Source organism: Pelobates fuscus, chromosome 3 (genome assembly GCF_036172605.1).
Source record: "Pelobates fuscus isolate aPelFus1 chromosome 3, aPelFus1.pri, whole genome shotgun sequence".
NCBI lineage: Eukaryota > Metazoa > Chordata > Amphibia > Anura > Pelobatidae > Pelobates > Pelobates fuscus.
The window spans coordinates 300673669-300689052 of NC_086319.1; the positions used below are offsets into that span (position 1 = coordinate 300673669).

The window sequence follows — 15384 nt, forward strand, 5'->3', positions numbered from 1 at the left end:
CCCTCTCACTCTCACATTAACCCCCCTCACTCTCACATTACCCCCTCTCACTCTCACATTAACCCCCTCACTCTCACATTAACCCCCTCACTCTCACATTAACCCCCTCACTCTCACATTACCCCCTCTCACTCTCACATTACCCCCTCTCACTCTCACATTACTATCACCCCCTGCTCCCTCTCACATTACCATCAACCCCCCGCTCCCTCTCACCATCACCGTCCACTCCCTCTCACCATCACACCCCCCGCTCCCTCTCACCATCAGCTACCCCATACACATAGGGTCTCAGACAAAAACATGCTCACAGAGACATACATTCGCACACACAAGGATACTCTCTGTCAGACACACTCTCAGGCACATACACAGGTAGACAGTGCGTCAATGTGTATATGTGACACTTTTTTGTTAGTGGGGCCTCATGTTTGCGTTTCGCCTAAGGCCTCATAAAGTCTAGAGCCGCCTCTGATCCTCATCATATTGTATGCATTACAGTCAGGGAGAACCTATAATATGACCACTGCATTGTCCCTTCTGTTCTGTCTGTTTAATTACTGAACTTTTAACATACCTCCAATCTACAGAAATAAATGTAACGCATGCTAAATATCTTTGAAACTAGAACTATAAAATATCTTTAAAATAAATACATTGACGGTCTATGGAAAGTAGCATTAATTGTTTATGGGAGTAGTTGAGCACCCCAGCAGATGGCAGTAGCATTCAAACACAATATAATAAACCAAAATTAAAAAATGAATAAAGGGTTTTGCTTGTTCATGGGCCCTTAGTAACAGTGGAAAATCCAAAGAATAGTTTCCTCTTTGTTACTCAGTGGAAAGCTAGCAGCAATCACCCTTTTGATTGACTGCTGGCAACACACTCTCTCTGGATCCGATGTGTTTATCAGTAACTGAGCGAGAGTTTGAAAAAATAAATGCAAATCCAAAATAGCTGCGTTCTCGATGAAACACTGACACAAGCTGTGCTAAATAAAGTTTTACCTATTATGGCTTGGTTAGATGAAAGTTAAATTGATCTTTTGAGATTATTATTATTAACTGAATTACGCACATACAAATATAGTAATTGTGCCACTTTCTTAAAAGGTGAGGACGATGTTCTGTTACAAACTAAAAAGCTAATTTTGCAGATTGGATACTGTCCCCTCTGTGCACTGTTTAGCAATTATATCCCTATGTATATTGGTACCACTGTCAATGTTATCCACTGAAACAAATATGACAAGCAGGAATATGAAATAATATGGCTCTCTAATGCATCATCTCAGAGGGTTTAATTGGTTCACACATGACCCTTTTCAAGTCCAAAGTGTAGTATGGAATTTATGCAATACTCTAGCTAAAAGATTGCAGGAGGTTATAACCACTGATGAGTTGGTGGCTTCACGCTGAGGATGCCCACTAAAAGTTGCTGTTTGGCATTCGGGCCCAGAGAGCAAAGCCTGATGGCCCAGCAAAGTACCAATATGGGAGGTGGGCACTCAGCAGGTATAGCTAGCTAAGTGATTTAATGGGACGTGCTCCTTAATTCATGTGTATAGACAGCTTTGTGATCCAATTCGCTTGTACAATATCTCTACTGCCTGGTCAATGCGATAACTAGGCCTATACGGGATTCAAAGGGATTGCTCACATTGCCCTGGTCAGGGCTCCCACCCGAAGACAATGTAGACCTGCACATTGTTTATTGCACTTGTCGGGATCATTTCTGTGTGCAAGTTATGTTTTTCATAGCTTGTGTTGTCGTTATAAAAATGTGAAACTCGTACTACCTCCCTATCTCCTTCGTAAATTAAATATAATTAATATGCTGCTAAATATTATATAATTGCCCAGCCCTGTATAAAGTGTATTGCTTTATTTAATGCGTAAGAGAAAAAAAAATAAAGCCTACTTTATCTACCAGCACGGTTTATGACTTCCAGCTATACTTAAGTCTTACCGTTGTGGTTGTTTTGTGACTGGGTATAGGTGGAATGGAACCTGCACTGTATGGTCGTTTGGAACAGTTGCAATGGGTAGGAGGAGGAGGTGGTGTTGGTTGGAAAGGTAGTACATAACGGTTGCTTCTAATGTGCTGGTTTTGGGCAGGTCCTCTTCCATCTGAGCTACCCTTGTGAGGGTGCACCAGAGCTGCAATTCTCTTGTTAGCTGCTTCAAGCTCACTCCTGGTACTGTTCAGAAGGGTTAATGACTTCCTTTTCTTCACATTGCAAGGTGGTGATCCTATATGTGCGCACTGACATCGGGATGGTGGGCTTGGCACAAAGGGTGAGGTACGTGGTCGTGGAGATCTTTGAGGCTGAGGACTTGACTTACAAGATCGAGCTCTGGCTTCTCTCTGACGAGTTTCCATTTCACTCTCCTCAGATGAAGAATACTCATCATCCTCAGAGTAGCCATCTTCCTCAAAGCATCCACTCTTTTCAAAGTTTGCTTGTGTCCCCGTCCCCCAGCTGTTCCATGTGCGGATGGGATTGATCTCAGCCGTGCTAAGACTCCTGCATTTGCGTGTAGGTAAAGTGACCCTTTGTTGAGAACTGCTGCGTCTGGTTGGTGAGTTATTTCTTCCATCTTGAAGCATCCAGTAAGGGGGAGCAGATGGCCTGACAGCAGTTTGAACATTTCGACCATACATTCCTGCCACCCAGTCCAACACCTTGCTCTCCATTGAGAAATCAGGCTGCAGAGAAGACATAATAGGAAATGTTACAGTAAGGAATGGAAAATAGAATTAAAATATCCAAGATTTACACTCTAAGTATCAAAACCACTCCATCTTAATGAACAAGCTTTGGGGATAGGACCCAGTCCCTTTTTTGAACTATGTAAAATATTGACATTTCTTAGAAATGGCAATGTGTACATTTGTCCAAAAATTCTTCTCCAGCGGCTGTCAAAACGACAGGCACTTTCTTCATCAAGATCTTTCATTTTTGAAGGTTTTCACATTTAGCATCGTCACTCACAGCATAATGACACAGAACACAGCTAATGCTTCTCATAAAGAAGCCATTGGTTTGTATTGCATTGGATTAAATTTGGCTACACAGAGGAGGAGTGCATCTTGACACTTAGATTATAGATTAACAAACAAAGGAATGGGACCGCGCCGGTGGGCAAAGTAAATGGAATTAAAAGTCCTGGTTATGGTAATAATATTGAAATAGAGTCCAGTATAATGGAACTTTGGTCCTATGTTGGTCTCTGAAGTTGTAGGGTATCGCTCCTTGCAGATATATGGAGGAGGGCGATGAATGATGAAGATAATAATGATAAAGGGTGATCCAAAAGGTATCCAAATAAAATAGGAGAGATAATACTCACTTTTTGTAGAGCTTAATCCAGCTCTGGTATGAATAGCTTGCAGCGGTATGATCCCCGCTTATGGGATATGCGGTGAGTATTCTCTTCGGTGTAGTGACAGACAGCCAGGGGGGGAGATAAAACAAAAAACAGTGATGGTGCAGTATATTCCAAAAGTGGATAAAAGTATTTAAATATAGTAGATCCACTCACATTTAAGAGAGCTTATACTAGCTCTAGTGTAGTAGGCATACAGCGGTATAATCCCCGCCTCTGGGATATGTGGTGAGCGATCTTGAAATGGTTCTTAAGATGGTAACAGGATCTCAGGGAGAAGATAATAAAACAGCAATAGTGCTCTCAGTAAAATAATGCAGGTATATAAAATATACTCACAATGTATAGGGCAGGCTAACTGCTCTATGATACAGGTACGGGTGGTATAATCCCCACCTAAGGATTCTTTGGAGTATAGGAGATAATCGGGTAAAAAGCCAGGTAGTTTAAAATAAATAATAAATCAAATAAAAAAGTAAATAAAAGATAATGGTACAAAAGAATAAAATGACCAAAATCTATTTATTAACAGTAATTTAAAAGCAGTACAATATCCAAACGCGTTTCACCAATTTAGGCTTTATCAATGGATTAAAATATCTTTCTGATATATTAGCGCTGACTCTATTCTCTGTTTTTTGTTAGATTATAGATTAGTTTAGTTGCTTTCTGTAACTTTTCTATTTTTTTTTTCTAAATCCATTAATTGCCTTGTTGAAGTCCATTCAAAAATAGTTTTTCATCTAGTCCTTCCCTTTAATGTATGAATTAAATAAAAGGATAACAAAAAATTAAAGAACATGACTGTAAAGTATGAAATTGAAAAGATGTGTACTTGATAGGACAAGTAAAGTCACACAGGCTTCATTTCAATGAAGTGGACCCGGTGCAGTGGTTCTTTAGTTTTAACCGTCTAATGTAAAATATTGCCGTTTTGTAAAAACGCTTACACTTACATTAAAGATTTAAGCGCTCCTCTATTGGCTGTCTTCACGAGATGCTTCCCTCTTGATAACAGAGTAAAATTTGGATAACAGCATTTGATTGGAGAACCAGTGTGACTTTCAATGCTTGCGTTCCCGTCCCCAATGCTTCTCTATGAGTAGCATTGGATTGGACCATAATCACAAGTGATGTCAGCCTCAATGCTGATATTGACAGAGAAAACCTAGGAGGGAACCTATAGTTCCAAAATACAATTGTTATTTTCAGGACTTTAGGTGTAACATTAGTAATAACACAGTTTTATCAGTCATTGCTCCAGATCAATCCTTTTCCAAGGCAACTGGGTGGGAAGGATAAGTTTGTGGAAGGATTAGAGCAATGGTAGATACTTGTGGAACCATTGTCAGGCTGAATATCATAGAAATATTGCTTGCAAGTGCCTAGGAGCCAAAACTGTAACGTTTTTAAATGATCCATGGGTAGCTGAGGCACTCATATACCATAATGTATCTTTCTATTGTATGCATAATAACACAAGAAGCGAGAGATCGAAATGCAAGTAGTTTGAAACAATTCAGAAAATATCCAAATATGGAGGTGTTGGTTTTTGTCCAGTTTATCAGCTAGATTGATCAAAAATGTTACAGTTTTCATGTTGAACTGTGCTTTAAGATAATTGCAATGTGTTTTTTTTTTTTGTGGTCTATATGCCCTGTATTTCATTTGGTCGTATGGTGCCACCTTCAGTTAAAATAGAAGGTTTGCAGCGCAAGCAGCTCTTCTGTTCCCATTGCCCTTCTCATTGGTATACAATGCCAAATTCACATATTTCCTCTATTTATATAGGAAGAACTAATTTAGCATTATACTGGGCCAAACATTAAACTGTGAGTTATGACAAAACATTTGAAATGTAGTTTGAAAATTAGTCTTGCAAGATATATATATATATTTTTTTTAATTCTTTATTTTTGTTATGCATGGATTACACATCTGCTCTTGCTATACCCCAACAGCGTAACAAGGATTCTGGCATACAGGCAAGGCAGAGTATAAGGCATATGACAATCGTGCAAATTTTTTAAATTTATCAATAAGGTAACAGGCTGGTCGTCCATGTCCTGATATAACGTTACGTGTGGCAGGTTGTGTTGCCTAAGTGGGTCGGTTGGACATGTGAGTGGTTCTATACAGGTATTGTTTCAAGCTGGAATTTCAAGTATAAGATCAAAACAGTAAAATTAAACATTAAACAAGAAAAGTCATGAGTAAACCGTTGTTTGTTGGGTTAGTTGGCAGTGCGGTGTGATGTAGGTGGGCTATAAGGCATCTGGATGTATGTCATGTCTACCTGTGTAGTTGTGTGTAGGTCTTCAGGTCATGTGGATGTATATTAGGTGTTGGTCTGCAGTCGGTCTGGGCAGGTCAGGTAGGCATTGAGTCCTGCAAAGTAACTTAGCCCATGCCAACGGTTGTTATAAGAGTGTCCTCCATGGCAGCCCTGCAGTGCGCTGGGTCGGTCGGGTGCTGCAACAGTTTCTGAGTGTTCTCTTGAGTGCTCAATCCCTTGGCCTCCCGAACGCTGCCCTCAGTTACCATTCCCTGTTGTTCCAGTGCGGGTCTCTTGGCAGCCGGCTCAAGATGGCGTTGTTGCTGTCCGCGGCGCCAGGGTCTTCTCCACCGGGTCACCATAGCCTCTGGTCGGGCCTGTGGGTGCGGAGAGATCCATGCAGATGAGTGGCATTTGCCCTTCTTCTGTTTGCCATGGCGTCGAGTGGGGGCCGCCGCGGCAGCCTGTCTTGGGGAGTTGCGGTTCAGTAACCGGCCCTGTTTCCTCTGGGGGCTTGGTTTCTTGTTGCACGTTGGGACCCGACTCGGTTGCAGGGGTGAGTCCCCGGGTGGTTGTGGTGGGCCAGGGTGTGTGAGTGTCAGCAGGTGGTTCGGTGCTACGCTCGAACCTTGTTCCCCCTTTTGCTGTCGCCTGTGGCTCCTCTCACCCGCTCCTACACGGTTTCGCCACCCAGTCGCTGCTCTCCGAGCACGGTTCTGTAGGTTCTCCCAGAATGCTTGGAATAAATCATCGAGGCGCTTCTCAAGGTCATTGCTATTAGCAGTGCTGAGCTTTGGGGTTGTGGCTTGATTCCACTGCCGTGTTTGGCACTCTGCCGCCATTTTGTCTGTGCCTCGTGTGTCGCTGGCCCTGGAGTTTGTAGATAGGTTAGTTCACATTTTGAATGGGTCGCTCTGGGCTCACAGCGAGGACCGGGATATCCCCCACCGGTTCCAAGGGGGGGGGGGGTTCGAAGGCTTGAGGGTCGAGGTGGTCCTGTAGCAGGCAGGAAGAGAGGAGAGCGGCCGTCTCTCCTCTGCACGCCGTCTTGCAGGCCTCTGTTACCGCAGGTTGGGTCCCCGGTTGTTCAAAAATAGTGAATAGTGAGTCCAAAGCTGTGTCCGGGTGTCCCCCGTGCCGTGCGGTTCTAACCCTTCAGAGTGGACCCGTGCGTGCCGATTATTGGGGTGTTCACCCCCAAAAACAAGTAGCTTGAGCGGGAACTTGGTTGCAGCACGTCCACTCAGCTTAGAAGCTAGGCTCCGCCCCCGCAATATATTTTTTTAACTCGGATAATTTGGCGAAAGCATGCAATAATTCGTCATCAGCCAATGTTTAACCCCTTAAGGACCAAACTTCTGGAATAAAAGGGAATCATGACATGTCACACATGTCATGTGTCCTTAAGGGGTTAAAGTGTATCTATCATGGGTGACTTGGTAGACATGGTAGACTTATACTCTATTAAGAACATAAAATAATCTATACATGATTTTCAGAAATTTTATAATAGTATCCCCTCCCTCAACTATCAAAGAACTCTCCTAATAGTCCCCTATGCCAAGTATTAAGTGACCAAATTCTCGTACAGGAAGTGATGTGATAACTTTCTGGATATCGATATTCTGACGGTGAAGCTAGCATGTTGGGGTTATAGAAGAGGATTGTCCTGTTTGGAAATGTCTACAAGCAAAGTCAATCACTTAACACAGGGGTATGAGGAAGGTTGAACTGGAGGCCAGTTGCAACACCTACAGACCTGTGAGCATGGCACTAATGAGCAAAGGATAATATACAATAAGATAATGAAATATATTGCAATAAACAGTATATAAAAATTATATTTACTGCTTAGAACCTTTTATCGCTACAGTTGAAGAATGAAATTTAAAAAAAAATGTTTATAGATCACTGCCCTAGCAACGGGAAACTTCGAGTCCTGGTCAGTCAGACTCACTAGGTGTGTCACTGGGCAAGAGGTGTAATATATATCCATCGACTTCAAATCCTCCTAGATTGTAAGCTTGTGTGAGTAAAGCCTTCTTCACCTCATCTTACTTGTCAAATATCCACTTAGTATAATTGGAAAAGTACTGCAGAATATGTTAGGAGTACATTATATAAATACTAATAAATCAGTTTGTCTTGGCCTGTGCAAAAGGATTTCCAATTTTTTTTTTTTTTATTCTTTATTTTTTTTGTGCATATAGAATACATAGATACGAGCAATGCCACAGCAGCTATTGCCCGCCAAGTGATCGACATGTAGACAGTTGTATGGCATCTAATAACATTGCACATTTTATAATATATTGTATGTCAGACTATGCATAACATGGGTAAACAGTAACTTGAACGTGGTTCACAAACCTGCATAACTTTTGGGTCAACTAAGTGGTAGAGGTCAGGTTAGTACTGTGGGTGCCCTTCTGCTCATGCGGGTTAAGAGAGCAAGCCTGTGCCAAACCCATTGCAGAAAACGTGCCACGCTGGGTCGCCCCAAGAAACTGGCTGTTAGATTCCTATAGCCAATTTTAGTAATAAGCACTACTATGAAAAGCTATGGGTCCCTGTTTCTAATACATGTTAGGCAGGTTATGTGTTAACTTTTATATATGAGTAGGAGTACATAGGCCAGCGCTTACAGTGCATGCTAGACAGATCAAAAGGGCTACCTTTGGGTCTGAACATGCTAAAAACACTAGTGCAGTGCCAGCATGGTAATTTCCTGGGGCGTTATTGCATTATTATTTTATTTAAAAAAAATTAATTTTGCTCTGCTTTTAGAATAACAGACTCGCATGGTGTACCTCAAAGGCAATCCTCGTGCTATTCAAACATTCTCTAGAGAACTATAGCACAGTCAGGTGAGGTCTGTTAGTTTTATCAAAGTGTGCAAGCCACCAAAGCTGCAGCTACAAGTAGGTTGTAATCAGTGTGTTATATGTGTGCATCAGTAGCTTGATGTGTGTGTTGCGAGCCTTTCCTTTAGTGAACATGCAGGCTTGGTGTGGTCTATTATAGTAAGGTTGAAAGCACAGCAGGACAATACATGAAAATACAGTAAATGTATATAGTAGAGGGTGCTTGTCTGTATAAAGGGTCTCCCTCATGGGGCCCCTTGTGATAGGCGTGGGACTCCGGTTGGCATTTGCCTGTGAGTATAACTGGTGCCTCACATGTGGTTAGCCCAGGTGTCCGTCAGCCAATGCCTTTCAGGGGCATGTTAGAGTCACACTCGGCGCAGCCGGTCAGCCTGCCCAGTTTCGTGAGTCCCAGCGATGAAGAACCTGGATGGTATGTCGGCCGTTGGAGAGCTTCCAGCTTGTCGCTCTGTGTTGCCGTCTGACTCTGGGTCCTCCAGCCCGATTCATGGGTGCGTCTCTGCTTGGAACGGTCCAGGCGGGCCCTCAGCCCAGAAGAGTGGTGGGAGGCTGGCAAGGCTGTGCAGGTGTCCGTCGTCTGTTTAGTCGCTTGTTTGGTGGCGCCGTTGAAGGTGAGTGCTTGTTTGGGTGCTGTTGAGCCTGGAGCTGCAGCCTCTCTTCCAGTTTACTCCAGAATGTTGTGAAGGCTCTGTCCAGTCTGACCTCTATGTCCGCCCATATTGCTGTAGTGTCTGGGTTCCTCTTGGCGTCCGCCATGCCGGCTGAGTCGGCAGAGGTGCTCTTAGTTATAGTCCCTCTGTTCCTCGTGGGGTGTGGGTCAGAGTAGTCCCCCAGGGTTGGACCGGGATTACCTCCACCGGTCCAGAGGGGGGGGGGGTTGCAGGGTACCTGCTCTACATGATGTGCATCTGTGCCTCTTGGGGATGGGAGGTCGGCCGTCTCTCCCGCCCTGTGGTCAGCGGGCCGCATGGCTCAGAGTGTGCCGCTCGTTGGCTTTGGTGCAGCTTCTGTCCTCGGTAGTACCTCGTTGCTCCGTGCTAAGGTAGGTGAGGCTTTAGCGGAGTTGTGTCTCGGGTTAATTTGGGCTAAAAGTCGCTTTTTCAGTAATGATAGTGAGGAGCTCATGCAAGATGCGTCTTTGCTGCTTGGCGGTCAGGCCCCCGCCCCCCGTGCAAAAGGATTTCATACCATTAATAAAGTATTAATGCTGCAAAAAGGTTTTCCCAATATAAATATATGTTAATAATAATATACATTTGTATTATGGAACACGTCTTAAAAAGTGTTGCTGGCCCTGTATTAGGATCACTAACCTGGTTTTTAGCTGAATGTGATAATGGCACAATTTTCCAGACAGAAGGTTTTTATTTGACAAATATAACAGAATATTAACAGCATAAGACATGAGTAATTTCACAAACTGGGGAAAATTGCTTGTGTGGCTTATTAGGAATGTGTTGGCCGGATGTCATTGTTAAGGTTCATTGCACAATGTGATCAAGGTGCAAGCTCAGATCAGGCACTTGGGTTCCATTAGAATGTCTTCTTGTGCAAGTAAATGACAGTAATCCTTTAGGGATAGTTTTAAACTTGGGACTTGTTCCTAACTCACCACAGTACTTTCTAGTATCTCGCTGCAGTCTGGAATGTTGACACTAATGGGAGAAAACGGCCGGTCTCCAGCAGGAGGAACATTGTTTAATTCATCATGAAGCTTGAATGGGATATCATCCAGGAAACTCATCACAAAGAGAATTTTCAAGGCTTGTTCCTGAAAAGAAGGCAATAACGGACAAATTCACTTAAAAACACAAAGAAATAGTTTTGTAAAAATGGGACAATAACAATTCCATATTGACCCAGCTGAAATATCTTTAACCCCTTAAGGACCAAACTTCTGGAATAAAAGGGAATCATGACATGTCACACGTCATGTGTCCTTAAGGGGTTAAAAAGCACAGTTACAATCTTTCCATGGTGTTAACATTTGCATTCTTGACGGGACACTGCAAGCACCATAACTCCTGTTGCTTATTACAGGGGATTCTGCAGCACTCCTCAGCATTAGAGATGAGTATGAACCTCGCTTCCTCGTTATCTGTGCAAAGATTTGCAATGAGGATGACTAGGTCACACTGAATTGCAGCAGCCTTATTGGTGAAGCCAAATCCCTACTCATGTGACACAGGAGTCTTTAATAACACATGCATGGAAAACGAGAACGATGTACTAACACATTGTTGGGAATAATACACTTTGCCTATACTGACCCAAGGCTCAAGCTACAGATGGCCGGATGTTCAGTCTGTTTAAAATTGGCTAACTTGGAACATGTCAGCTATTTGAAATAATATACTTTATCTATATCCAATGCTTAGCGAATATACCCCTAGACAAGAGATGTAGAATATTGTGTAACAGGTGTTATATTCTGTATGTTTCTGATGTTGGCCTTATTTCCTGTGTTTCTCCATTTGATCATAACTGCATAGTAATGTGTAATGTAGAACTGCGTAGTAAATATCTTTAAATTCTAAGTGCGTATGCATATTAATTTTAAGTGCGTAGTTATAGTGAAACTTAGCTTTGTACAAGGCCCGAACATGAAGATACACCTGCAAGCTTGCGATAGGTTAAGATGTTAAGATAAGATAGATTATTTTATTAGGATTGGATAATGCTTGTAACGACCACCCCTGTTTCCTGCTGAATATAACCTATTACACAGCCCATTAAATATCAGAAGTCACTTTGAACCTTGCATTGTCTTGCCTCGTTCATTGGGGCTCCCCGGCAGCTGGTTTGGGGACAAGGAGAAATACATAGAGTTGCAAATTGCTTAGAAGTCCATGGCATGACATAAAGGAAATTTCCTAACGCAGGAAATCTTCACGAACACAAATGCATGGAAAATTAGTAAGGCAGGCTTAGGTTGGTCAAAACACTTGAAAACTGTTTGATTAACACCAGGGTGCCTGCATCTATGTCCTAATAGCAGCATGGTATTACCCCTACTACCCCTTTAAGGCTTAGGTTGAGTGACAGATTCAAAGCCTTAACCACCAAGACGTCAACAAATACCCACGGCAAGTCCTTTCCAGCTACAAATGCTGAGGCCTCATGAAATTGACTACAATAAAGCAGGAATGTTACTACAAGAAAACCATCTAATATTATGTTTGTTAATATTGGAGTAGGCTATAGTAGTATTAGAGTACTAAAAGGATAAACTCACTTAATAGGGCAGATCAGTAGAAAATAACTACAATGTATATGAAATACACATTTCCAGAATGCTAGCATTCTCTTAGACAGGGTTTTATAAATACTGTTTCTATGAAACAAAACTGCAAAATAAACTTGTTGATTAAAAGCTAAACCAGGTTTGGGCAAACAGCAGCACTGCCTTCCATGATACTCTGCCTGCTTGTCTAGTATTGTGAGAGTTTGAGATCTGCAAAAACTGGGGATCTACCATTTACCCACCCCTGACAGTTAACCTTTGCACCCCAGATGCTTGAGAACTGCAATTCCTGTGACACCCAGCCATCCTTCCGTAACACCTGCAGCCACTTGGTGATAAAAGCAAAACGAAACACTAACCAATGCATCTTTACATGATCTCTTCTGTTAATATTTCTGCCTATGAATAAAAGGCTAGACAATGGAAGATATGATTACCATATTAACAATGCTCTGTAACACATAGAGGTAGAAAACATTTGGAATCTCAGCTCTATTTGTAAATAATGCCATCTGCTATTGTGAAATGTTTCTTGCTCTTTGGGTGATGTAAAATTATAATGAATTCATTTATTTTGTATAAATACTTTTTAAGTCGTTTTTGGTGTGCAGCACTATTCTTTTATATCAAGTTTGGTTATTTCAGTTGCACCTCCCTAAAGAATATTATAAAATAATTATATTATTATTATTATTGCCATTTATATAGCGCCAACAGTTTCCATAGCGCTTTACAATATTTTGAGGGGGGGGGGGGGAGGATGTAACAATAAATAGGACAATTACAAGAAAACTTACAGGTACAATAGGTTGAAGAGGGCCCTGCTTAAACGAGCTTACAGAGTATAGGAGGTGGGGTATTAGAAACATTAGGCCAACCAAAATATCGCTTGTAACTGGACATTTTAAAATAGCTATTAATTAAAAACAGGGAGTATAGAATGTACACTCACTACTTGGGTGAAGGAGGTTGCACCAACAACAACAAAAAAAAAAATTACATAATTACTCTTGAAAACATCTAACGATGGAAGTCATTGTGCACAGAGTTGTATTTTATCTATATGTTAAAAAAATATTTTAACCGTAATATCGGCATCTTATCAACCCACTGAACAAATATACTAGATCCCAAAGTTTGTTCAGAACTACAACTCCCATGAAGTTAAAAGGGCATAGCCAGTGCTATCAATACATTGATGAAACAGCCCTCCAGTCCATTTGAAAGACTCTAATGTTATTGCTGCTGGGGTGAGCATATCAATCATGCAGATACATTACAAAGCAGGTGTCAAGATACTTAGTCGAATTCAATGAATGATAAGGGTATGTTAGCAAAGCCCCAGTTTTTGGATATGTGGATTTAACATTTCTTCAAAACAAAGCTAAAGCAAGGGAGTTTGACAACAGCCTAATTAGCTCCAATTTGTCATTAGAGCTGATAAAGGAGTTCCAATCTGTGGTCCATTCTGTCCCAACAATTGTCTTGTAAAAGATTTACCCCACAAGATCTTCATTAAGTGGGATAGGGCTGTCACTTGCAAAACTTCAGTCCTAACAATCACGTTCCCATTTTTTAGGAAGGTTATTATGCCTGAAAAAACTTGGCAGAACTTAAAAGTATTGCTGCTAGTATGTGTACTTCATGTGCTCCCAATTCCATAATCCGTTCATGTATTTTACACGGGAATTATATGAATCCAAAATACTGACAGATAGCTCTTTCAATATAGTTTTTGACTACAAGTAGTTTGATTGTTAAAAATCACAGTAATTGAGAAGTAAAATCTCAAGCTTTTTAGTAGCAAGAAATAGCCCACAGCCATTGCTGCAATTTGCAAAACAAAACAAAACAAAACAAAAAACAGTCAAGACAATCTGTGCTGTAAAACTATGGAGAGCATCAAAAATGTACAAACCACGAAGAGTACTTTTACATCGCAGTCTATGTAAGGTGTCTACATACCTTTTGTGATAACTTGCCACGGTTGTGCAGAATGAATGTTTTGGGTGTCTGCAGAAAAGACGGAGGTAAAACTAGCACGGTCTGTTTCCATCCATCCTTTAGTAAATAAGCAGCCTAAAGGATTAGTGAGGCAATCTCAATGCCACATGTAGCACACAGGAGTTCCATCAGATTGCAGAACATATGTTATGCAACTCACTGCCAACCATGTAATCCTATTAATATAACCCTAGCAGCGTGGCAGAGGAATGTGACCATTGACATACTAATTGTTTAACCCCTTAAGGACCAAAGTTCCGGAATAAAAGGGAATCATGACATGTCACACATGTCATGTGTCCTTAAGGGGTTAATACTGTATTCATACATAAATCTATTCAGAATGTGTATATATATATATATAAATGTAAATCAGCTTCGGACACTCGTTTTCCTGGCACTAGAGTGCCCTGAGGGTGCCCCCACCCTCAGGGTCCCCCTCCCGCCCAGCTCTGGATAGGGGAAAAGGGGTAAAACTTACCTTTTTCCAGCGCTGGGCGGGGAGCTCTCCTCCTCCTCTCCGTCGGCTGAATGCGCACGCGCGGCAAGAGCTGCGCGCGCATTCAGCCGATCGCATAGGAAAGCATTTACAATGCTTTCCTATGGACGCTTGCGTGCTCTCACTGTGATTTTCACAGTGAGAATCACGCAAGCGCCTCTAGCGGCTGTCAATGAGACAGCCACTAGAGGATTAGAGGGAAGGCTTAATCAATTTATAAACATAGCAGTTTCTCTGAAACTGCTATGTTTATAAAAAAAAAATGGGGTTAACCCTAGCTGGACCTGGCACCCAGACCACTTCATTAAGCTGAAGTGGTCTGGGTGCCTAGAGTGGTCCTTTAAGAAGATGCGGGGGCGGGGCCAAGCCAGCAAGCTGAGAGGACGCATGAAAGCTGGGCTCCTGCTTTACTTGCTGATTTCTTACAAACACTTGCCAAACTAGAGAAACCAAATAAACCGGGGTGCACTGCCTTTGTCAGGGGTGACCTGGTGATTAGCCCGATACCAGAATCGAGAATGTTGGCGACCGAGAGCCCAAAATCGATAGCTGCGGCCTACTGAAGGCGGAACCTCGCCCAAACACTGGAGGCACAGACCCATTGATGCCCTGCTCCCCCCCTGGACCGGCAGGGGTCATCCCGGTCCAGCCCTGAGGGGCAACCTCCCTGCCCGGGCCTCTGGGGTAGAATCTAATGAGCAGCGAGAGGCGACGCAGCCAGGCAAAATGGCCGCCACCACGAGTGCTCGAGACATAGAGAAAACCGACCTTGAAGCCAGACTAGATGAGCTATTCGCCAGGTTTTGGAGGAAGATAGCAATCCGGGAGCAACAGGCCAAGATACACAGGTTCGCCACCAAGGTGCCAGTAAACCCCCGACGCGAGCGTACACCTCCACTTGTAAAGGAAGCATGCAAACGGAGCCAGGGGCGGCAAAAAGGAAGAACCAGAAAAGCCACCAAAGGTGGCAACCCACCCACGCAAGCACCAGGTGAAACTAAACCTACCTGGGAAACGGCTGCGGCACCTTGAATCAACCCAGGAGTGGACACGGCTGAGGGATCCCGGGCAAACTGCACCACACC

General features: G+C 42.6%; 1 protein-coding gene across 3 annotated transcripts in view; it reads right to left on the reverse strand.

The window, feature by feature from the left end:
* Positions 1 to 13885, reverse strand: part of UBAP1L (ubiquitin associated protein 1 like) — a 37263-nt gene extending 23378 nt beyond the window's left edge. Inside the window, exons 1-3 of one of the 3 annotated variants that reach the window (XM_063448794.1) lie at positions 13762 to 13885; positions 10165 to 10323; positions 1972 to 2712 (exon numbers count right to left, since the gene is read on the reverse strand). In XM_063448794.1, the coding sequence (XP_063304864.1) occupies positions 1972 to 2712; positions 10165 to 10296 (873 nt within the window). In that variant the 5' untranslated portion in view covers positions 10297 to 10323; positions 13762 to 13885. Of the gene's footprint in view, positions 1 to 1971; positions 2713 to 3356; positions 3830 to 10164; positions 10324 to 13761 lie in introns of those variants that run through there. The other 2 variants (XM_063448795.1, XM_063448796.1) reach the window with 2 other exon arrangements.
* Between the last annotated feature and the right edge of the window lie 1499 nt (positions 13886 to 15384).